Source organism: Beta vulgaris, chromosome 4 (genome assembly GCF_026745355.1).
Source record: "Beta vulgaris subsp. vulgaris cultivar EL10 chromosome 4, EL10.2, whole genome shotgun sequence".
NCBI classification, from domain to species: Eukaryota; Viridiplantae; Streptophyta; class Magnoliopsida; order Caryophyllales; family Amaranthaceae; genus Beta; species Beta vulgaris.
This window is the reverse complement of record NC_079205.1, coordinates 59483160-59509614: the sequence shown is the minus strand read 5'-3', so window position 1 is coordinate 59509614 and position 26455 is coordinate 59483160. Positions and strand designations below refer to the sequence as shown.

At 35.6% G+C, this 26455-nt stretch overlaps 2 protein-coding genes across 2 annotated transcripts; one reads left to right on the top strand and one right to left on the bottom strand.

Moving 5' to 3' along the window:
- Window positions 1–8017: 8017 nt before the first annotated feature.
- LOC130591210 (uncharacterized mitochondrial protein AtMg00310-like) lies at window positions 8018–8713 on the bottom strand. Its single transcript, XM_057394156.1, has one exon. The coding sequence runs from the start codon at window positions 8711–8713 to the stop codon at window positions 8018–8020; it is 696 nt and encodes a 231-aa protein (XP_057250139.1).
- Window positions 8714–16381: 7668 nt separating this feature from the next.
- LOC125496788 (calmodulin-binding protein 60 B-like) lies at window positions 16382–17975 on the top strand. Its single transcript, XM_048642378.1, has 4 exons — window positions 16382–16910; window positions 17145–17305; window positions 17404–17596; window positions 17695–17975. The coding sequence occupies exons 1-4, from the start codon at window positions 16382–16384 to the stop codon at window positions 17973–17975; spliced, it is 1164 nt and encodes a 387-aa protein (XP_048498335.1).
- The last annotated feature ends 8480 nt before the right edge of the window (window positions 17976–26455 follow it).

The following is a 26455-nucleotide window of genomic DNA, read 5'->3' as shown; positions in this document are numbered from 1 at the left end:
GATGGGGTAAAATAACGGATAGATTGGTGCGATGTCTAGTAAACAAGTCATTAGAGAGATCCTTAGTAAAAATGTGTGCAACCTGAGACTGAGTAGAAATATGTCGAACTATAAGACCTCCCTTGATAATCATTTCTCGAACAAAGTCATAATCGACATTAATATGTTTACTACGATCATGGTGAACTAGATTAGCAGAGACATTATCACAATAGACGATTACAGGACCACGGAAAAAATGGCCAATGTCAGCAAGAAGTTGCTTGAGCCAAATAGTTTCTGCAGCTGTGTTGGCAACAGCCCTGTGCTAAGCTTCGGTGGTGGATTTGGAGACAGTAGGTTGCTTTTTCAAACGCCAAGAAACTAAATTCTTCCCAAGAAAAACAGCATAGCCGGTAGTAGAACGTCGCATGTCAGAACATCCTTCCCAATCTGCATCAGAATAGGCAATAACAACAGTAGGAGAGTTGCTGCTATATAAGAAAAGACCAAAGTCCAAAGTGCCCTGCAGATATCTGAAAATTCTTTTCACAACATGAAGGTGAGTAGCACGAGGAGCATGCATAAAATGAGACACCATATTAACAGCGTAAGCAATATCTAGACGAGTCATAGTTAAGTACTACAATGCACCAACCATACTACGATAATATGTGGGATCAGCGAGAAGTTCTCCATCAAGCAGAGACAATGTTATTCTAAAGACAACAGGAGTGGTATACTGGTTTAACAGTATGAAGATGGAATTTACGAAGTAAATCGGAAACATACTTATGTTGAGACAAAAGTAAACTAGAGGGAGTATGCACTACTTGAACACCTAAGAAGTAATGAAGATCCCCTAAATCTTTCATAGCAAATTGAGAAGAAATAACATAAATGAATTTGGCAACAAGAGGAGGACTACTACCAGTAAGGACTAGGGGTGTAAGTTATTTGGTTAAAAACCGAAAACCAAAACCAAACCAAACCGAATTAGTAATTTGGTTTGATTTTTTTTGAAATTCGGTTTGGTTTGGATTCAAAAAATTATTTTTTCGGTTTTTCGGTTTGGATTGGTTTTGGTTTTGGAAAACTGAATTATTGTCACTTAACTTACGAATTTTGTCTATTTTTTTTTTGTGTTTCTTTTTTTTAATATTAATTACGAAAATACAAAAATATTATCACTTGAAATACAAATTATCAAAAAGTTTGGTTTAAATTCGGTTTGGTTTTTATCTTGATTTGATTTAATTTCATTTCGGTTTGGTTTGGATTTTGGAATATGAAAAAAAATTGGTTTGTTTTGGTTTGGATTTTGAAAGATAAAAAAAATCCGGTTTGGTTTGGTTTGGTTTGGTTTTTGGTTTGGTTTGGTTTGGTTTGGATTGAGTCGAATTTCGGTTTGGATTTGGTTTGGAAATTTCAAAACCGAATTTATTTCGGTTTGGTTTGATTTTGACCTTAAACCAAACCAAAAACCGAACTTACACCCCTAGTAAGGACAATATCATCAACATATAAGAGAAGAATGATAAGATGCCCACGAAATCTAAAAGTGAACATAGAAGTGTCACAACTGTTGCACTTGAAATCAATAGATAAGAGAAAATTGCTGAAACGGGAGAACCAAGCTCTAGGAGTTTGTTTCAAACCATAAACAGACTTACGATTACGACAAATATGAGTTGGTTTAGATGGATGAATGAAACCCGGAGGTTTGACGCATATTAACCTCTTCATGAAGGAAACCATGAAGAAACGCATTTTTGACATCTATTGATTACTACTGTTCATTTAATTCTTACTATTGCTGTTAAAAGTTTCAAAGTAATCAATACCTGTCTGCTGGTGATTTTCAAAAACGACAAATCTGGCTTCGAACCGTTCCACAGAACCATCAGAATGGTATTTAATCTGATAAACCCACTTACAACCAAGTAAATTCTTATCATAGTTGTGAGGGACCAACTCCCATGAGTCATCATTAATTAAAGCCTTATATTCATCAAGCATAGCTTGACGCCAACGTGAGTCTTTAGACGCTTGTTTAAAATTAGCAGGTTCAGACTCTACAATTTCAGTATTTAAGTTCATTAAGACTCGAGGCTTAGACACACCACCTTTCAGACGAGTAACCATAGGATGACGAGTAACGACGGAAGACGAACATGGAGTGGTGATGTGGAGGGACACAATACTAGTTGACGAGAGAGGGGGAGGAGACAAGGGGCCGGGTGACCTGATAGGTAGGGGAGAGCCAGACGAAGACGAGGCAAGGCCATCCTATAAGAGAGAGAAGAATGACTTTAAGCTAAATTTAGTCTTATTACAATTAATATTTAACTTTCACAAATTGCGTACTTGGTTATAGTAGACTATCCTAATCTTGTATGCATGTGATGCGTACGAAAGCATGGAAAGTTCTGCCAGAAAATACATTAGGTGACAATTATTAGAACGGAGGAGAGGGAAGATTGTGGAAGAAAGAAAGGAAGAACGGATACTTTGTTTAGGGTTTTATATTTTTTTTTTAAAGTAAATTGTAAAGTTGTGCGTAACAATTAATCATTGTGAGGTAGTTGTGCTATTAAATTAGGGATTTTTTTAAAGAAAAATTGAAGTTGATAATGTTGATTTGAAAGTCAATGTTTTCATGGAAAATAGTCGGCTCTTTTATGATTTTGGGTTTTTATTATTGCTTGTTAATTAAGTTTTTTTATGGGGGTTTGACGTCTTCCGCCTCTTTTGATCCCTCATACTTCCTCCATTATCCCACAATATATTCTCATTAATGTAAAGAAAAAACTCATACATAAGATCTTGCTAGATTCGTCTTAATATGTACTTTCACAATATTAACTTTTTATAGTGTTTAATTAATATAGAATCGAAGATATTAAAAGTCAAAGATGCAAAATTGATTGAGCACTATTTTATGGATCCGATGTAGTAGGATGGAAGTAAGTATAATAATATACTCCCTCCGTCCCTATAATATAGTTTCCATTTCTCCTTTTTCACGGTAATTTATGCAAGTAGAATCTAATAGAGATATTAAAGATTTTTTGTTTAATTAAATAAATGGTGTATGGAAAAAAGATGATTTTAGGAGAGAGAATGGAGAATAATTGGTGAAAGAGTATTAATTGTAACATTTTGGTTGAATAAACAAAGGAAAAAACAAAATTTAAGTAACAAATAAATGATGGGACATGATGTTTCTAGACAAATTACGAAAAAATGTGTAACTATATATGAAAATGGGAACTATATTTTGGAACACTCAAAATGAAAATGGGAACTATATTATGGGACGGTATCACTGTATCAGATTGAAGTTTGGAACTTGGTTACACACATTTCATTAAAGTAGTCAACTACTCCCTCTGTCCCAAGAATGTTGCTACATTTTGATTGTTGACACTTTTCACTTGGTAACTTTGACTGTCTTTTAGTCGATATACATTAAAAAAAAATATAGTCATGTCAGATCTTATTTGATTCGTCTCAATTTGTATTTTCCAATTATGTAATTTTTATATATTTTTTTCATATATGTAACTCAAGATATTGGTGTTTGAAGTTGTATCTCGTAAACGGTAAAAAAAGTCGATGTAGCAATATTTTTGGGACAAATGGAGTAATACTAGACTGAGCAATGGATTATTCTAGATTTTTCGGACATACTTCCTCCGTTTCTAAATAAGTGTAACACTTCTTGTTTTCACGTTTGCCAATTTATTATTTTAAGCATTAATATCTTCAATTATCAATGAGTACAAATTATAAAAAGTTGATATTTAAAAAATTCACATTCAAACGAATCTAACAAGATCCCACATGACTATGTTTTTTCTAAAATGTAAATCACCAAACTTAATTAAAGTTTAAACTATAAGTAGTAAATTTTATGCAAATGTTGCACTTATTTAGAAACGGAGGAAGTATTATGATTGGAAAAGCAAAGTTTTGGCCAGTTGGAATTTATTGATGCAGATTGCAGAATAATGAATAACCACCCCACCGCCCTAGGCTTTTGTCGGAATATGCAAATGATATGTACGGTCCTACGGATGTACCTACTATTACCAACAAATGACCGGAATATTTCTTGAACTTGTTCATGTAGTGGGCTGGACTACGTCAAACAGAATAGTGGGTTGGACTCTGACATAATGAGTAGCCTATCTTTTGGACCAATTTTGTCATTACTTTAATTAATCTTCATGCCCAGTAATTTAACGTTAATTATCTAAGATGTTACTAAGAAGACACCTGTAAATTGTAATCATGTAAAGTAGGTAAGTTATCACAACTTTTTTGAGTTGAAAGTAGGGGTATTAATGAGTTTACCTGTTTGCGAATAATTTGGATTTTGGAGTGGTAAAAAATCGGCAAGTGATGGCTCGGCTCAAGACATTAATAAGTCGCTTAAAGCTCGTGAACAAGTTCTATTATACTTTTTCATAAAAGAAATATTTATATATATATATATATTATATATATATATATATATATATATATATATATATATATATATATATATATATATATATACATAAATGATTTAGCGTAGATATCACATAAATAATAAATTAATAGTTTCATTGTGTAAAAGAAAACTTATAAGTCTCAAATATTAAAAAAAGAAACAAAAAAAAACATGTAAAACCTAAGGGTGATAAAGAGTCTAGTCTGTTCGTGAACAGTCTAAGCTCGGCTCGTTTAAATTTGGTCAAAGCTCGACTCAAGCCAATTCGGCTAGTTAAGCTACTTCAAGCTTTCAAGATTGGCTCGAGCTCGAATAAACTTAACCTAACATAAGCTGACAAATCACAGTTTGGGCTCGACTCAATCGATAAGCAAACTTTGTTGCAAGGTTGGTTTTCTTATGTGATCCGATATACAATTTTAATTATTGACTGTAAATACATAGTAATTCAAGTTTTTCTATAAGAATTATCATGTTTTCTATTTCTTAATGTGCTGATTTTCTCATTAGGGTATTTCTGAAAATTCTTCATAAAGATTTTTTTTTTTAATTTATTCATACAATAAAACTAAGAGCGAAATAACAAAAATAACAAAGAAAAATCAAAAAAAAAGAGAGAAATTGAAAATGTGAATTTTTCGAACAATAAAGACAAAGAGAATCTATATTATATTTAACTACACATGGGAGACACCAAAAAGATAGAAAAAAAATATACGAGGATAATTAACTCTTCATCTAAACAAAAAAAAGGGGATCGGAAAAAGAAAATGTCTGGCCCCTGGCCAGACCCAATAAATATAATAAAGCATTTCCTCAAGGCCTAGGCTCTAGGCACCTAGAGGGTCCACCAACTTTCCATGAGCAAACAGCTTTACTTTAAAAAGGTGACAACTTTCTTAGGTGTTGGGATGTCTCAAAAGGGTTTTTTGTCTGGGGAATTCCCAACTCTATAAATACCAATAGTCTCATCAATGAACATATATTCAATTCTCACCCAACAAAATCAGAGCATCTCTCTAGACTTGCTACTTTCTCTCTCTAACAGATCACTGACCTGAGCGACGGAGGGGTTTTAATTTCTCGGGAACACCCCTCAGCCAGTTCTTCCTTGTTTTGCAGGAGTGGCAGTGACAAGACTCGGGATTATAGTCCAACTCAGGATTTGACTCTCACCATAAACACATTACTCTTTTGACTAATTTCTTAGCCGAAACAGAAAAAATTAGCACAATTAAACTAAACAACAGTTCTTTGAAAAAACAAAATGAAAAGACAATATATATAAATCTAGTATATATAATACTTCATCGGTTACATTTTAGTAGTAGCTATAAGAAGTTTATAACATTAGATCAAAAATATAAAACCTGAGTTTTTAAACAGAAATCGAACAATTGAAAAGACAATAAGAAAAGTTCTAATAAACATTATGGTTTACTTTAGTACTATAGTTGACGTCAACAAATTACAAATAAAAATTTTAAATAAAGAAGAAGAAAGAACAACATTTTCGGCTATACTATTCTCAGCAACATCATGAGTATTTCCTAGGGATTGCTTCCTACCTTAATAGCATTTACTGCTCACTCTCTCTCCTCTTCTTAATTCGCTTATAAAATGTCTTTCATGTTTACTCGTTTTAGTTATTCTAAGCTTTAAAATTTTGTTCCTCACTCATTACAATACTTTATTTAATCAGCATTTATCAACTCATTAGTTTATTAATGGCATCGATGAGAGATTCATCTGGTAATGAGAAGGATTCTCCAGAAAGAACTGACCAACTTAAGTTCACAAAGTAAGTACTAATGGCCTTTCCTATATTTCCTTCGTTTTTTTTTTACTTGCAATATTTTTTTTTCCATCTACTCCAATGTAAAATTTGGATAGGAGAGAGGTAGAGAGGAAAAAAAAGAGAGACCCCATGTGATTGGAGAGAGATAGCGTAAAAGGAAAAGCAAAAGTAGAAAATGTTGCAAGTAATTAATTATTTCCCTTTTAAAAAATTGTTGCAAATAAAAAAAACGGATAAAATATGTATATATATGTCATAATAATGTGTGTGTACGTGTATATGTTCGTGCATATACAAATACTTTCTTTCTATATAACACGCTTTTCACAAATAGCTCTTATATAAAAAGAAGTGTGTCACTTATAAACAAACTTGTTTTATTCCTTTGTAAGTTGTTGATCAAATTTAAACAAGTGTACAAAGTTAGTTAATGCTTGAAGCTAATATGGTCGAGTTTATTTTAATCATACTACACTTTTTTTTTTTTTTTTGACCGGAAAATAAAGAGATATTATTAAGAAAAACTTTTGTCTACCATTACAGCACTACTAACTTCTAAAGGAAACGCCTCAAACCAAACTCTACGATCCATGTTGGTTTTACATAATTGGGCTAGATTATGAGCTACTATATTTCCGTTTCTCCTCACATGAGCAAAACTAACTTGATTACATTGCGCCGCTAAGGCGAGGATGTCAGCAACGATGCGCCCAAAGGGAGTGTCCTCTTTCCTTCGACCTTGAAGATGAGTAGCAAGCTTCTGGCAATCCGTCTCAACAACCAAATTCCTCAAACCTGCTTCCGCAGCCATTTTCAGTCCATGCCTCATACTTAGCGCTTCAGCAAGCTCTGGGAGATCAACAGCCATCATCCCACAACATGTAGCCACCACAACCTCCCCCAGCGAGTCACGCACCACACTCCCCATTCCAATACCGACCCCTTTTATTAGAGCCGCATCACAGTTCAGCTTCATTATCCCCTCTTCTGGCGCTTTCCACCGAACTTCCTCTACCCCATCCTCTATACTACTCCTTGATGCCCTCCCATCACGCTCCATGATGAACTCATTTGTTCCACGCACAGCACGGTCCACTACATTCATGAAGTCCATCCTCTTTTGATCAAACACCCAACCATTTCTACTAAGCCATATATTCCATATCAACATCCAAAAAAGCGCCCACCACTCTGGCTCTTTTGTTTTATCCATCAACTATGCACCCATTCCTTAAAACTCATCTGCCCACTTTGTCTATTTCGATTCTCAGAGGTGAAAAATACCATATCCGTTTGCTCTCCCTACATTTCATCAACAGATGTTCTATGTTTTCTTCCTCTTCACCACATCTAGGACACTCACTACTATTGCACATACCTCGAGTTTGAAGATTGCGCTTTGTCGGAATCCCATTCTTGAGCACTTTCCATCCAAAAAGCTTAGCTTTCGGAGGTATTTTCAATGACCACAGTTGCTGCCACACTCTCCTGCTACTGTTATGAGATGACGACGGGCGTTCTTGCGAGCCGAGAGAAGTTCATTAAAATAGGCACTCCGCACCGTGAATTGACCGTTCTTGAGTATATCCACATCCATGCGTCTGCATTTCTGTACATGGATACCGGGATACTTTGGATTGCTCGGCTTTCCCAGGGGTGAAATATGGTATTAATCAACGTAACATTCCATCCATCTTCTGTCATAAGCTCACTAACCATGATGTCTCTCATTTGCACCCTCATCATCTTGCTTTCAACCCGACACTGCCGCAGCTTTGGCACCCAAGGGTCATGCCATATTTTGTATCCTTCCCATCCCCTATCACTCTACACATCCCTTTTTCAATCACATGCCGAGCCTCAAAAATTGAACGGCACGTAAAACTCATACTAGGACTCACCTTTGCCTCTAAGAACGTACTTTTCGGGAAATATTTATTTTTTAGCACCCTTGTCATCAACGAATTCGGTTGAGTGAGGATACGCCATGCTTGCTTTGCTAGAAGCGCCCGGTTAAAAAACTCAAAATTTCGAATACCCAAACCGCCTTCCTTCTTAGGGAGAAACAATTTTTCCCAAGCAACCCACGCCGTTTTCCTCTCTTCCGCTTGTTGACCCCAAAAGAAACTACGACACATTTTTTCAATTCCCTCTATGATGCTTTTTGGAATTTTGAAGCATTGCATTGCATATGATGGTATAGCCTGCGCCACAGCTTTAATTAGAACCTCTCTGCCAGCTTGTGAAAGACATTGACCTTTCCATCCTTTTAACTTTTTCCAGACACGATCCTGAATTACTTGGAAAACACGTTTTTTTGAGCTCCCTATATATGTAGGTAGACCCAAATATTTCTCATGTCCCTCCACTGCCTTAAAGTTCAACTTCATCTGAAGGATATTAATCTTCTCCAGCTCCAGGTTTCGGCTATAGGACATTTCCGACTTTTCCATATTCAGTTTCTGCCCAGACGCAGCTTCATAGATAGAAGGACCTCCATCACATTGTCTACTTCATCCTCGTGGCTCGGATAAATAATAGACTATCATCTGCAAAAAAGAGGTGAGATATAGGTAACTCTCCGCCCAATTTTAATACCATGGATAAGCTTTTTTTCTTCAGCATCTCGTAATAAAACCGATAGACCTTCAGCACATAGCACAAACAAGAATGGTGACAAAGGGTCACCTTGGCGCAGCCCCCGGGATGGATTAAATGTACGTGAAGGTTGTCCGTTAACTAGGACTGAAAAAGTGGCAGATCTCACACAATTCATCACCAAAGTCGTATAATTGCCAGGGAACCCCAGTTTTATCATCATATGTTCAAGGAAACTCCATTCCACTCGATCGTACGCCTTACTCATATCAAGTTTAAGCCCCAAGTACCCTCTTTTTCCGGTTTTCTTTTTCCGCAGAGAATGGAAGCACTCATATGCTACAAGTACATTATCAGTGATCAATCTGCCAGGCACAAAACCACTTTGATTCTCATGGATAATCATCGGCAGCACTACTTTCATTCTGTTTGCCAACACTTTAGACACAAGTTTATACATCACATTGCAGAGGCTAATTGGGCGAAAATCTGCAGGTGTCTCACAGTGTTTCTTTTTTGGGATTAATACAATATGTGTTTGATTGACCCCTCCAATATTATCAACACTATTCAGCAAATTTAGCACTTTATTGATAACATCCTCACCTATGTGATCCCAAAACGTCTGATAGAACATGGCATTCATGCCGTCGGGCCCTGGCGCCTTATTTGGGTGCATTTGAGACAAGGCTTCACTCACTTCTTCACGTCGAAATGGTGCCCCTATTTGCGCTGCCATCTCCGAAGGAATCATGGGACTAACAAGGTCTAAGACCGGCGCCATTTCATTGCTGCCATTTGTATGAAACAAATGCTCGAAATAATTAGCAAAACACTCCGTAATTTCATCCTCATCCTCAAACCAAGTGCCAGCTTCATTACAAATTCGACGCACATTATTTCTTTGTTCCCGTTGATTTGCTTTTCGATGAAAGAAAGTGGTATTTTTATCACCCCCTTCTACCCAATTTTGTCTACTTCGTTGGTGCCAGTACGTTTCCTCCCTTTTCTCCAACTCATCTATGCGACTATCAATGCATCGCATTTGGTGCATAACGTGCTCCGTAGGCTCTTGTTCCATGAGTTCCTTCATTTGGGCTTGGCATAAACGAATTTCTTTGGCCGTATTGCCAAATGTCTTCTTACTCCAAGTTGTCAACTTATTAGCAGTACGGGCAATGTTGACTCCTGCATCTTCACCCATCCTCCATGCATCCTTTACCACTTCCACACTCTCAGCTTCCCTCAACCACATCGCCTCAAATCGAAAACGTCTAATTTTGTTTCGATGCCCCCCTACCTCTTGAGCACCTCGGACGCTAACTATAATGGGTAAGTGATCGGATTTTCTTTTAGTCAGGTGAGACACAAATGAGCCTGGGAACTTCGCATGCCACATCTCGTTCATGAGAAAACGATCAAGACGCTCTTGAACATTTGCCTCCCCTCCTCTATTATTGGACCATGTAAATTCATAACCCACATAGCCCATATCCCTAAAATTGCACACCTCAACTGCTCGTCTGAATATTTCAGCTTCTCGGACATTGAAACCACTACCACCCTTTTTCTCACTTGCAGATAACATAAGATTGAAATCCCCGCCACACAACCAAGGGACTTCCGTAGCTCGCGCTAAAGCCTCCATTAAAGCACCCGTTCTCTCTTTGTTCTCCTCCTCCGGGAAACCATAAACCCCAGTAAATCTCCATTCTCCTGAGACCTCATCATCAACCATAACGTCTATGTGATTTTGTGAAAAAGACGTTACCTGGATTTGTACCTCATGACGCCATAATATAGCCAACCCTCCTTTTCTCTGCCTGCCCTCACCAACGCAATCAACTGCTAGCATATGCTCCCATCTTAACTTCTTTTTTATGTGTTCCATTTCATGCGATTTTTGTTTTGTCTCCGATAAGAAGACAATTTGGGGATTTTCAGAGGATAAAAGCCTCCTCAAAGCATTTATTGCAGTAGGGCTCCCCAACCCTCTGCAATTCCATGTTATGATGTGTTTCATTGGTCACCAAGAGCCCAATGTGTGGGGCCCGCCACTTCCTCATCAGCAAATTGAACCTTTGTCACCTCTGTGTCTTTCGTGCTTAGTCCAACTCTCTTCAAGTACCTCAGTTCTTCAATTTCTACTTCAGTTATCCCAGTAAGATTTTCATCTCTCTCATTTCTTTTGTGTCCTATGGAGAGAGTAATGTCTCCACCTGCCACTTCCTTTTTTCTTGCTTCTCTCTTCCATTTTTTTGTTCCCTTACCATGCACAGCTTTCACGTTTTCCAGGGAGAGAAGTGACTTAGAGGCTTTATCAACAACCATCGCTTCGTTGGGGACCTCTTGGCCCAGAACTACAATAGCCTTCGCACCTTCATCGCTCACCTCAACTACATTAGCCTTCACACCTTCGGTGCTCACCTCAACAGCATTATCCTCCTCTATCTCCTTCAGACTTGTTTGGTCCATCCTTTCCTTCATCTCCTTTTCCTTCAGCGCCCATCTATCCAATTGTTCTGCTACCCCTTCCACTGAGTCATGCATAATCTCATCTGTCTTCTTTTTCGGTTTCGTGACAAATAGGACCTTCGCACACGTTTTGTCTCCCCTCCTATTCATCATATTTTCTTCCACATACCCCACTTTCCATGGGGATGCTTTAAGCCATCCTCCGAACTTCACTACTCCTTCATCCTCCGAATCCTCGTCATCACAATCCTTAGTTCCATGCCCTACCCTCCCACAGAAGAAACAATACAGTGGGGGTCGTTCATATTTTACATTAAAAGTTTCCTCCACTCCCGATTTCATCCTCACCTTCACCGTAGGGACTAAAGGTTTGCGAACATCGTGCAATACTCTCAGCCTAACAGATTTGTCGATCCCCATTGCACCAGATTGATCCATCTTTACGAAAGTCCCTATCTTATTGCCAATCGCAGTGACATTCGCAAGATTTAACCGCCCTTTAAACGGTAAGTCATAAACCCTAGCCCAAATCGGGAACTCCCATAATTGTATATCCGAGGGTTTAACATTACCTTTTATGTCATTCATCAATATCACATGTCGATCAAAGTGCCAAGGCTGCCCCTCCATCACTCTTTGCTTATCCTTCCAGTGATGAAACTGGGCAACAAACAAGTTCTTTCCAATGTTTTTGATGTCCAACCCAAACTTCGCTTGCCATATATTTGTCATAGTACTGATAAAGGCCGTCTGATTTATGTGCCGGTTTGTCCATATACGAATGACCAAACCAAGTTCCGTTCTTGCATCTTCTTCTTCCGATTCATCCTCCTGCCAATCCACCGGGTCCGAGTTATCATCATTAATTTGTCTCCTTTCTTCCTCCTCCCTTTTTTTGTTCTCCCTCTCATTGGTAACTACTAGTTTCTTACTTCCTACAGCAGTGATATTATCGTGTTCTGTGGCCATGATTAATCGAAAAAACGAAACAGAAACTTAGGGATTAGCCCCCAAACGAGGAACCCTAGTACCGAGACTAGCAGACCCTCCCAAGGAAAACCTAGAGGGAACTAACTTCAATTTCATTATTAAAAGACCTTAATCATACTACACTATTTTCATATACTACCTCAGTTTTTATTTAGTTGCAACGTTTTGACTTTCACGCTTGTCAATGTACAATTTCAAATCGTTTTATCTCTAATTGTATGTAAGTAAAAATTATAAAACTTTGATATTATGAAAGCTTACGTCGAAACGTATCAAACAAGACCCCACATGACTATATTTTGTTTAACATATAAATCAATAAATATGGTCAAATAAGAGAACATGAATAGTGCAATTTGTCAAACGTTGCAACTAAAAAAGAAGGATTTGCTTGTACTTCAATTAAAATTGATGGGTCCTAAAAACTTTTGCAGCAGGTATCAGTTCATGGACCAATTATGGCTGCATAACTATTCTGCCCAGTTGGAGAATATGATTAGGAAAGCGGTATGTCAAACACTTTCCGGATCTTTTTGTTGTTATGATGACATTTTCCCCCCCTCTTTTTATAGGTTTGCTATAATTTCTAATTCTGAAGTCAAGTATGCTTTTTTTTTTATCATGAAATTTGTACGTTTTAATATTTTTGATTTTGTTGTTACGTTGCATGCCAACATTTTATTTTATTACCAACTTCATTAGACAAGAGGAATGAGATTTATTCCTGTATTTGTGTCCCTTTCGAGGTATATCAAATCATATTAATTCTTTGGTGGGGTGGATTATGTGTACTTATAATGATTGAATTAAGTGATAGATGTAATGTAGATTGGATCTGCATGGTATTCTAGCTCCTAGTTAACTCTTTCATCTGTTTCATAATACTCGGTATACTTTTCATTGTGGGAAGTTTTACCTTACTTGTTACACTTTCTTTTTGGGCAATAAACTCTTTCTATCTCTCTCCTCTCACATGGGTCCCTTTTCTTTTTACTCTCTACCTCTCTCTTTTCTAAAAATTACCTAGGAGTCCGTAAATTAAAAAGTGTAACAAGTAATATGAAATGGATGAAGCTAAATCTCATTTTTGCTAGCTTAAAATAGTAAAATCATTAATACACTCACCATTAGTGAAAGACTGAAAGGGGAGAATATATAATTTTCTTTTCAAGGAATAATACATAATATTTCTAGTATGAGTTTGATGAGAATGAACTCTTACTAGCTAACAATATATTGTCAAAATTAAGTTATAGCTTATACACTACTCCCTCTATTTCATTTTAATTTACACACTTATATTTTTCACTCATGCCAATGCAAAATTATGAGGACATATATCTTTAGTTTTGTATTTGTAAAAATTATAGAAAGTACATATTAATAACTACATGTTATGATGAATCTAACAAGATCACACATGAGTATATTTTCATCCGCGTATAATTCACAAATGATGGTCAAAGTGAAATTTGTGAATAGTGTAAAATGTCAAAGTGTAACAATCAAAATGAAACGGAGGGAGTATAACTTAATCTAGTAGGTGGTCACTTTTATCAACTTTTTGTTTCGTCGCTATGGAAGATATATATTGGCCGGCTATGTTTGACAATACTAGTTGAGAAGGAGGTGAAACTGATAAGTTAGCTAAACTAGTAAGGTGCTCAAATTGATAAAGTAGCTTCATTGTTTGACAAAATTAGTTGTTTAAGTTGATAAATTATTTTGACAAAATATAATTCACCTACTTTTGATAAGTTATAATTTTTAACTTATCAATATCAATCATTTTAACAACCTAAAATTTTACTTTAGATATTATTCAAATATTACTAATTATTTTAACACTCGAATATATTCTAGCACCTTATCATTTAAGAGATCTAAAATACTTCCCCAAACATATCCATTCTATGAAAAAGACATAAGTCAACCTCCATAGGTAATAGAAATATTTATTTTGTTCATAATCAAATAATTTAGACAATCTTTATTGTATGTGTTAACTTCACAATTTCCCTAGAATCTTCAAGATTCTGCTTTTTCACTGATTTGGGTTATCTCAGGGGCGGGGCAAATATGGGCAAAAATAATGGGGCCCTGTATAATTTCTTTAATTGGGCCCTTCATTTGTAGTTCAAAAAAGATAGAAGTATAAGATTTGTATTTACAGCTAGCTAATGACGACTATTTTCAAAAGTTTAAACAACAAAACTTTGATGAATTTTATGTTCTCGTTATTCCTTCCCTTACACTTTTATTTTTGATCCAAATATTTTCTTTAATTTTGTCTAATTTTCCAACAATTAAAAATAAATATATTTTGGGACCCTATTCTGTCGCCGTGATTGCATGGACCAAGAACCACCCCTGTCATCTACTCCCTCCGTGACTCCGTCCCAAAATATAGTTCCCATGATCTATTTTGGGTATCCCAAAATATAGTTCACGTTTCCATATCTAGTTCCACATTTTCCATAATTTGTCAAGAAAACCGTGTCACATCATTTATTTGCTTCTTGAATTTTGATTAATGCTCTTTTACCAATTATTCTTCATTCTCTCTCCTAAAATCATCTTTTCCCACACAACATTTATTTAAATAAACAAAAAAATTTTATTATCTTTTCAGATTTTACTTGCATAAATTACCGTGAAAAAAGATAAATGGGAATTATATTTTGGGATGGAGGGAGTACAAAACATGTTATGAAGAGGGGAAAAAGGTGAATTTTGTAATTATCCTTGTAGTCAGTGGCAGCCATATTCGGTTTCTTGTTCATCATATATAGTCATGTATGTGTCTTGGTCCTTGGAATATACTACGACTTCAATCTATTTTGTCTTCATCTGATATTCTGATGTGTTATGTAATAAATGCTTTGCTAAGCCAATGTATTGATATATGATTGTGGATTACGTGCTGTCGTTTTTAAACCCTCAAGTTATTAAGTGCTGAATTTGGTAGGTCAGAGAGGAAGTTGAGCATGCAATTCAACGCTCTTCCCTCTCCAGCTCAAGGTCAGTTATTTCTGCTTCTTCTTATGTCAACTTTAGTTTCATTTGACAAAGTCACCTACACCTATATTTAGATCAACTACTATTTCATCTTGTTGATATTATAGTACTGAATCTACATCCAACACCCCCGGATATATATATTGAATAATTGATCCTTGTCTGTTTGGACTGTTGAACCTACGAACAAACCTATGTGAGTAGAAGTGTTGTCTCACAATTAATGAATTTGGAATTAAGGATTGAGGAAATATATGAATTGCGTCAACTTTTATAACGTTAAGGGACACTCTCTTTTTTATCATATAGTTTTAAGGTGGAATTAGTGAATTTTTTGGATAGAAAAGTTTCGTCTTTGTGTCTACATGGGACCATGGTAATAGAACTCCACCCCCTAACAAACATATATAGTGAATTCGATGATCACAGCTGCAATTTTTTTGGATTAGTCTCCTCCAAATAAGGTTACTATATCACTATGAAAAGAGATGTTAGTTAATAAGTGTTTGCTTTGGTGTAGGAAATTTTTTAGGTCCAAAACTAATCTCACTTGGTTCATAGTGTTTGAAGACAGGAACATTAATGTTCAAGTTAGTAGGTCAATGTCTTTGAAGCTGAGAAATGGGTATGTTTGTGTCGGGTTCATGTTCGTGTCACAGATAAATGGGTGGATATATATTCCATTAATACTAAACCGGACTAATAAATATATAGATTAGTTAGTCGAACATTAAGCTGATCTGCTTAATTAAACAGTTAATACTGCTGACTTGGTAGAGTATAAATCTACTCCTGGAGCCTCAATCAAAAGCTTAAGCTGATGGTTGAGGCCCCAGGAACAGATTTATACTCTATCATGACTCTTGATCTATCTAACAAGTGTACTAAGCAACATTCAACACTAAACCACTACTACTTCATCACAGATTGTAAAGTTAGAAGGCATTACAACATTACTACATTAGTCTTGTACACAACTATGGTTGATCCTTAAGCTAGCTATAACTACATTTCTGGTGCATCTTATGACAAATTTAGGCTCTCAATTAGTTTTATCATGTCGCAGTTCATTACCAAGTCAGATTGATGCATCTCAATCCAGACCATATAAGCTACAGTTTGAGGGAAAGTTACCTAGCACACTCTTCACAGGGAACAAGCTAGAAGCTGAGGGGCTTTCACCTGTTACAATACAATTAGTTGATGCAGTTTCCGGACATCGAATTACAAATGATCCTTTGGCATCGAAAAAGGTTGAGATTGTGGTTCTTCATGGCCATTTTAAGAGCGAGCAACTAGAGGAATGGACAAAAAAGGAGTTCTGTAGTCATATGGTGTCTGAGAGATATAATAAGAGACCATTGTTGGTTGGAGAACGTATTATAACTTTGCGAAATGGGATTGGCTCTGTTGGTGATGTTTACTTCACGGATAACTCCAGTTGGGGGAGAACCAAGATGTTTAGATTGGGGGCTCGAGTAGTACTAGCCCCAGAAGATCAAGTGAGGGAAGCAGTAAGTAGTCCTTTTCAAGTGAAAGATCGTCGTGGAGAAAGTAAGTGTTTCTTCCTCCCTGCTTCGCGCCATTGTAAAGAGGTCTATATGGTACAACAGAACATGTTTGATAACACAGTCTGTTGAAAATGTTTTTTGTTATCAGACAACTATACAGTTTACAGTCTATTGATTGTCAAACCGTCTTATACAAGAATTTTCATTACCACTTTGCTGCTTATATATGCTTTTGAGGATTAGGCAATGATTGATGATTTGTATTTTATATATGTAGCCTATAAGAAGCATAATGTTCCATCTCTAGAAGATGAAGTTTGGCGCTTGTGCGGGATAGCAAAAGATGGTAAGATCTGTAGAAGATTGAAAGAACGTCAAATTTACAAAGTGGAGGACTTTGTCAGACAATATCACAATGATGAATCTTTACTCCGTCAAGTATGGTTACTAATTTATCATGTTATTAATGATTGTTTCTTATCGTTTATAGGCAACAGAATCTGATAACTAAATTCTTTGATTTGTGTCAAATATAGATTGTCAAGGTCTCACCACGAAAGTGGAAGGCAATTGTTCAACAAGCTACTACATGCTATTCAGACCAACCAAGCTCAAATCTGAGTAACTTGGCACAAAATAACATCCCTATTGACAGTACTATCAACCCAAATACTATTCCATGCTTTGATATGCAGCAACATTCGCATTATGTGCCTCCAGCTTTTCAAGGTACAGTATATGGTAATGAGCTTTGGGAGCTAATCTTTGTCCAAAATCTGTGACTGCAAATTCTGAAATACGTTTATATGAATGTTTTGGTTCTACAGCTGAACAAGCTGAAATGTCAGAATTCCATCCAGGGGAGCATAGCCATCAGCTGAATCAATCCACAGCTTTAGACGAATCCTTGCTCGAGGATTTAACTCTAGATTATTGCTCTATGCCATCATCTTCTGTCACTCGGTTCAGTGATAGTCACACCTCACCTTGGTTTCCTGCTCAATCAGCAGGGGAAGACAGCGAGTGTATTTTTATGAATTCTAGCATGTCCTCAACCCCTGGTGCGGGTGTTAATGCGCCGGTAAATCCAGACAGTGAGACTGGATAATGTTGGGGTACGGTTTGAGTTGCTCGAAAGAAGGAAAAAAATTTGTGTTAAAAGAGTCGGTAGTAGGTTAGTTGCCCAAGTATTTGGAGGGGTAAGAGGCAGAGAACGAATTCAAAACTTTTGGTTTGTGCTTTTATGTTTGATTATCTTGCTATCACCTTTTTTTTGTTTACAAAATTAAGACTACTTTTGTATTTATGTGAAGTGCAAATAATTGCGTATCACATTTGTACTTTGCATATCATATACAGATTATCTTAATGTACTTTGTTGTGAATGTTTTTGTTTGGTGTGCAAGATTTCGAAGTATCATAGAAGCAAAATTTTACATGTATATCTGAAATCTAAAGGTACTAATAATTGCTTATTGCTGCGGTAATATTGCTGCAGTTTTACACATACGCAGCAATATATTACGTAAAAATAAAAAGAAAAATATAAAATAACCATATTGTTGCGGTTTCGACCGAAAACCACAGCAATATGATTTAAACAGAAATTTTTTGAAACATTTTGACTATTTGACCAGACATATTGCTGCGGTTTATGAAAAGAACCCCAGCAATATATTAAAATAATATTATTTGAACCTATTGTTGCGGTTCTTACAAAAAATCGCAGCAATAGGCTTTTAAAATTAATTATAAAAAGATTTCTTAATTTTTGTGGAATGTTAGGCATATCTATCGCGAAGCTAATCAGGTGGCTGACGGGATAGCTTATGTCGGCCATGTGGTTTTTACTAGCTTTGATTTTATGTCTTGTACTGATTCAGCTTTATATTCTATTCTTATCTCGGACGCATTAGGTACCCTCGTGCAGAAAATGGCCTAATGTTTTTACCGTAAAATTAAAAAAATCGAAATAGTAAAAGATATACGTCAAACATGGCCTTTTATCTTCATATATGAGGGGTACAAGGCCCATACTTACTTCTCCATTATATGAATGGTTATAAGTTTGGTTGTGGGTTTCAGGCTTGGACTTTTTAGTCGGTGGGCTGGGCTTCATTGTTGTGGTGGTGGGTTGGTAATGTTCTGTCCAAATGATGGATGGTTTGTTCATTCTGTGGTGTGGGGAAAGAGTGGTTGGATTGAAAAAGAAATAGCCCAACATTATAGATGGTTATTTATCAAAGCCCAACAGTTTCGTGTGTAAAACGTACGCCAAGTCGCCACTACTCACTTGTCGAACAAATCAACTTTCGAAATTGAAAAACGCGTGTTAGTCGTGTAATTAAGGGTGTGCTTTCTTCACCTTAATAAATTAAGTTTTAAATCCAATAAATTCAGTTCAATTCCTAAGTTCAGTTCAGATAATAAGTTTCAATCACGACAATAAGTTCCAATCAGGTCTAATAAGGTCCAATAAGTTCCAATCAGGTGCAATAAGTTATAATCAGGTCTAATCAGGTCCAATAAGTTCCAATAAGCTCCAACTAGTCAATGATCAATAAACATATGTATTGTTATCCATTCATTTTACTATTAATATCACTATTAGTTGATTATGTTATTATTAGAATTTTAATTAAAGTACCACAATGATTATATCGTATTATACTTGTATTATTGTCTATTATTTCATTAAATGTTTGTATTATTGTCTATTATTTTATTATTCATATTTACTATTAGCTGATTATGTTATTATTAAAAAATTTAATTAAAATACCACAATGTATAGTATTATACTTGTATTATTGTCTATTATTTTATTATGCATATTACTATTAATAAGACTATTAGATAGGAGTATATTAATGGTGAAAGTTGTATATAGGCAAATATATAAATAGTATATTTTTTGTTAAATTGTTAATCATAAGAGATAATTAATAATGATTTTTTAAAGGACAAATTTTAATTATTATTATTTCATAATAAATTTTGAGGGATAGTATTTACGTTAGGGGTAATATTTATGTTATAACTCATCAATTATTTTGTCTAATAAGGTCAAATAAGTTCCAATTAGGTCCAATAAGGTTAAATAAGTTTCAATCATGTCTAATAAGGTCTAATAAGTTTCAATCAGGTCCAATAAGGTCTAATAAGTTCCAATCAGATCAATAAGTTTCAATCAGGTCTAAAGTTCCAATAAGGTTCAATCAGGTCCAATAAGTCGAATCAGGTCTAATAAGTTCAGTTCAGGTCCAATAAGTTCAAATTAGATAAGTTGTTCAAGGTTATTCAGGTGAAAAGAACGCACCCTAAGTATACTTTTACCAAATACTTCCTCTGTTAAGAAATAGTTGCATCATTTCATGTTTTCACGCTTGTAAATGCATTATTTCAAACATTAATATCTCTTATATGGCTATGTTTTTCCAAAAATATATAGCACCATAGACATTCAAAGTATAAAATGTGCATAGTAAAGATTATGCAAATGGTGCAACTATTTCTAAACGGAACAAGTATTACTTGATCAGTTGATAAGTGATTAAAAGGTTGTTGACCGCGATAGTATTAGCATAATCGCATCATGAGACTAGCATTTATAGATAAAAATTGGAAAATTTGTGGATTAAATCGGTACAATCGTAACTGGTTCACAAGAGTTTCCAAATTAAGAGAATAAAATCAAAATAGTTTTAAATGTATCAACAACATGAGTACTTTCAAACGATTCCTAGTTATTTGCTGACTTTGTTAGTTTGCTCGACATACCTTTTTTTATTTCAGGACACGATGTAACCAATGTTACTTTAAAAAATACAAATTATTGAAAATGAGCTATACAAGATCAAGAAAAAAAATTAAAAATCTGTTTCTATATACTAAGAAAATTTACGATCATAAAATTGGTGAACTTTGACTGCCAAGAAATGAAGTAAACAAATACAGATAGAAGACAGTGTAATATATCATGTCCTGTTGGTTTGCTTCCAATCTTGTTTCGCTCGACCATGTTTGGCCCCATTGGCTTTTGGAGCGAACGAGTGACTTAAGTCGTGCGTCGTCCAATCGTGAATTGGTCGAGTTAATTTGCGCAATTTAGTCGTGGTATCAATATACGATAAGGTCATAAGGAAATAATATTATAATAGTTGAGTTGACCATGGTTAAATAGGGCACATTGCAAGTATCATTTGTTTTTTTTTTCACGTACCCTTATATGTTTTTATATTAAAATCTCTAATTTTGTATAAGTAAAAGATGTAGAAAGTTATTATGTGATATTCTCGCATCAAGATGATTGTAACAGAATTTCACTTGACTATATTTTTCTTATATTATGATGACAGAATTCTTGTTAGTGTTGGTTGATGAATAGTACCTTATGCCAAATATTGCAGCTAAAAAGAATAGTAGAAGTATTATACTTGTGGGATTGGACCATTGCAACATCATGTAGATGAAAACAATTATTGACCAAGGCATCTTGTTCGTGGAGTTGGGCCCTTATGCCCGATCGTGCGAGTAGGATATGTTGGATTGTGCAGATAGGCACCACGCACCAATTCGGGCGTTGTGGTTTTTCATATTTAGATCGTTTCTCAATTCAATTTATCATTTTTATATAAGTACCTTTTGAGTGTATAGCTTTTGTTCTATTCACAAATTACCTTTAACTTATTGAGTTTTCCCTCTCTCCTATTCCAAAAACCTGGACAGTTCTTGAGTAGTCTTGTAGAAACTTAATGCTATACTAAACTATTTTTGAACATCAAATAACAGGATTTCATGCCTATATTGATATGAATCCTATAGCGAACAAACGAAATCTCTAGAGGTGATCATGGGCCGGGCCGGGCCGCAGCCAAAAAAATTTGCCCATTGGCCGGGCCGGGCCGGGCCTAAATTCGGGCCGAATTTTTGAGTCCAAAGCCCGCTATTTCGGGCCGGGCTTAGCGGGCTTTTGCGGGCCAAAACGGGCCGGGCCAAAAAATAGACTAAAAAGTCGTTTTTAGCTTGCCCAAGCCCGCCCAAAAACAAAAAAAATGACCGGGCCGGGCCCGGCCCGGCCCGCGGGCCGAAAAATTCTGCCCAAACCCGGCCCAAAAACGGGCCGGGCCGGGCCGGGCCAGCGGGCCGGGCCATGTTTGATCACCTCTACATTTTCCCCCCCTCTTTTTATAGGTTTGCTATAATTTCTAATTCTGAAGTCAAGTATGCTTTTTTTTTATCATGAAATTTGTACGTTTTAATATTTTTGATTTTGTTGTTACGTTGCATGCCAACATTTTATTTTATTACCAACTTCATTAGACAAGAGGAATGAGATTTATTCCTGTATTTGTGTCCCTTTCGAGGTATATCAAATCATATTAATTCTTTGGTGGGGTGGATTATGTGTACTTATAATGATTGAATTAAGTGATAGATGTAATGTAGATTGGATCTGCATGGTATTCTAGCTCCTAGTTAACTCTTTCATCTGTTTCATAATACTCGGTATACTTTTCATTGTGGGAAGTTTTACCTTACTTGTTACACTTTCTTTTTGGGCAATAAACTCTTTCTATCTCTCTCCTCTCACATGGGTCCCTTTTCTTTTTACTCTCTACCTCTCTCTTTTCTAAAAATTACCTAGGAGTCCGTAAATTAAAAAGTGTAACAAGTAATATGAAATGGATGAAGCTAAATCTCATTTTTGCTAGCTTAAAATAGTAAAATCATTAATACACTCACCATTAGTGAAAGACTGAAAGGGGAGAATATATAATTTTCTTTTCAAGGAATAATACATAATATTTCTAGTATGAGTTTGATGAGAATGAACTCTTACTAGCTAACAATATATTGTCAAAATTTAAGTTATAGCTTATACACTACTCCCTCTATTTCATTTTAATTTACACACTTATATTTTTCACTCATGCCAATGCAAAATTATGAGGACATATATCTTTAGTTTTGTATTTGTAAAAATTATAGAAAGTACATATTAATAACTACATGTTATGATGAATCTAACAAGATCACACATGAGTATATTTTCATCCGCGTATAATTCACAAATGATGGTCAAAGTGAAATTTGTGAATAGTGTAAAATGTCAAAGTGTAACAATCAAAATGAAACGGAGGGAGTATAACTTAATCTAGTAGGTGGTCACTTTTATCAACTTTTTGTTTCGTCGCTATGGAAGATAATATTGGCCGGCTATGTTTGACAATACTAGTTGAGAAGGAGGTGAAACTGATAAGTTAGCTAAACTAGTAAGGTGCTCAAATTGATAAAGTAGCTTCATTGTTTGACAAAATTAGTTGTTTAAGTTGATAAATTATTTTGACAAAATATAATTCACCTACTTTTGATAAGTTATAATTTTTAACTTATCAATATCAATCATTTTAACAACCTAAAATTTTACTTTAGATATTATTCAAATATTACTAATTATTTTAACACTCGAATATATTCTAGCACCTTATCATTTAAGAGATCTAAAATACTTCCCCAAACATATCCATTCTATGAAAAAGACATAAGTCAACCTCCATAGGTAATAGAAATATTTATTTTGTTCATAATCAAATAATTTAGACAATCTTTATTGTATGTGTTAACTTCACAATTTCCCTAGAATCTTCAAGATTCTGCTTTTTCACTGATTTGGGTTATCTCAGGGGCGGGGCAAATATGGGCAAAAATAATGGGCCCCGTACAATTTTCTTAACTGGGTCCTTCATTTATAGTTCAAAAAAGATAGAAGTATAAGTTCGTATTTACAGCTAGCTAATGACGACTATTTTCAAAAGTTTAAACAACAAAACTTTGATGAATTTTATGTTCTCGTTATTCCTTCCCTTACACTTTTATTTTTGATCCAAATATTTTCTTTAATTTTGTCTAATTTTCCAACAATTAAAAATAAATATATTTTGGGACCCTATTCTGTCGCCGTGATTGCATGGACCAAGAACCACCCCTGTCATCTACTCCCTCCGTCTAGACCTGGCATTCGGACCAATCGGATCGGATTCGGACCGGACCAATTCAGATCGGACCGTTTTCGGATCAAGTTACATTCGGACTGGGATCGGACCGGATCGGACCGTTCGGATTGGGTCATCGTTCGGACTATTATTTCGGATCGGAATCGGACCGGACCAATTCAGATCAGACCGTTTTCGGATCAAGTTACATTCGGACCTGATCGGATCGTTTCAGATTGGGTCATCGTTCGGACTATTATTTCGGATCGGAATCGGAATATGATGGAATGAATGGAATACTTATGCCAATGATATTTTTTTATATAAAAAAACGGGTAAGTTTCGGGTATTTCGGATCAAAGCCAAATCGAAACCAATAATTTCGGATCGGTTTAGCTTTGGGTCGGATCAGGTCGGATCGGGTAAGATTATATCGGATCATTCGGATTTCGGATGCGTTTCGGATCAAGATTATTTCGGATCGGGATTCGGACCGGATCGGGACCGTTTCGGATTCGGATCAAGGTTCGGACCGTCTCGTTCGGACCCAGATCGGACCACGGATTGGATATTTCGGACCGGATTTTCGGATAAGGACCAACTTTGCCAGGTCTACCTCCGTCCCAAAATATAATTCCCATGATCTATTTTGGGTATCCCAAAATATAGTTCACGTTTCCATATCTAGTTCCACATTTTCCATAATTTGTCAAGAAAACCGTGTCACATCATTTATTTGCTTCTTGAATTTTGATTAATGCTCTTTACCAATTATTTTTCATTCTCTCCCTAAAATCATCTTTTCCCACACAACATTTATTTAAATAAACAAAAAAAATTTATTATCTTTTCAATTTTACTTGCATAAATTACCGTGAAAAAAGAAAATGGGAATTATATTTTGGGATGGAGGGAGTACAAAACATGTTATGAAGAGGGGAAAAAGGTGAATTTTGTAATTATCCTTGTAGTCAGTGGCAGCCATATTCGGTTTCTTGTTCATATATATAGTCATGTATGTGTCTTGGTCCTTGGAATATACTACGACTTCAATCTATTTTGTCTTCATCTGATATTCTGATGTGTTATGTAATAAATGCTTTGCTAACAATGTATTGATATATGATTGTGGATTACGTGCTGTCGTTTTTAAACCCTCAAGTTATTAAGTGCTGAATTTGGTAGGTCAGAGAGGAAGTTGAGCATGCAATTCAACGCTCTTCCCTCTCCAGCTCAAGGTCAGTTATTTCTGCTTCTTCTTATGTCAACTTTAGTTTCATTTGACAAAGTCACCTACACCTATATTTAGATCAACTACTATTTCATCTTGTTGATATTATAGTACTGAATCTACATCCAACACCCCCGGATATATATATTGAATAATTGATCCTTGTCTGTTTGGTACTGTTGAACCTACGAACAAACCTACATGTGAGTAGAAGTGTTGTCTCACAATTAATGAATTTGGAATTAAGGATTGAGGAAATATATGAATTGCGTCAACTTTTATAACGTTAAGGGACACTCTCTTTTTTATCATATAGTTTTAAGGTGGAATTAGTGAATTTTTAGGATAGAAAAGTTTCGTCTTTGTGTCTACATGGGACCATGGTAATAGAACTCCACCCCCTAACAAACATATATAGTGAATTCGATGATCACAGCTGCAATTTTTTTGGATTAGTCTCCTCCAAATAAGGTTACTATATCACTATGAAAAGAGATGTTAGTTAATAAGTGTTTGCTTTGGTGTAGGAAATTTTTTAGGTCCAAAACTAATCTCACTTGGTTCATAGTGTTTGAAGACAGGAACATTAATGTTCAAGTTAGTAGGTCAATGTCTTTGAAGCTGAGAAATGGTATGTTTGTGTCGGGTTCATGTTCGTGTCACAGATAAATGGTGGATATATATTCCATTAATACTAAACCGGACTAATAAATATATAGATTAGTTAGTCGAACATTAAGCTGATCTGCTTAATTAAACAGTTAATACTGCTGACTTGGTAGAGTATAAATCTACTCCTGGAGCCTCAATCAAAAGCTTAAGCTGATGGTTGAGGCCCAGGAACAGATTTATACTCTATCATGACTCTTGATCTATCTAACAAGTGTACTAAGCAACATTCAACACTAAACCACTACTACTTCATCACAGATTGTAAAGTTAGAAGGCATTACAACATTACTACATTAGTCTTGTACACAACTATGGTTGATCCTTAAGCTAGCTATAACTACATTTCTGGTGCATCTTATGACAAATTTAGGCTCTCAATTAGTTTTATCATGTCGCAGTTCATTACCAAGTCAGATTGATGCATCTCAATCCAGACCATATAAGCTACAGTTTGAGGGAAAGTTACCTAGCACACTCTTCACAGGAACAAGCTAGAAGCTGAGGGGCTTTCACCTGTTACAATACAATTAGTTGATGCAGTTTCCGGACATCGAATTACAAATGATCCTTTGGCATCGAAAAAGGTTGAGATTGTGGTTCTTCATGGCCATTTTAAGAGCGAGCAACTAGAGGAATGGACAAAAAAGGAGTTCTGTAGTCATATGGTGTCTGAGAGATATAATAAAGACC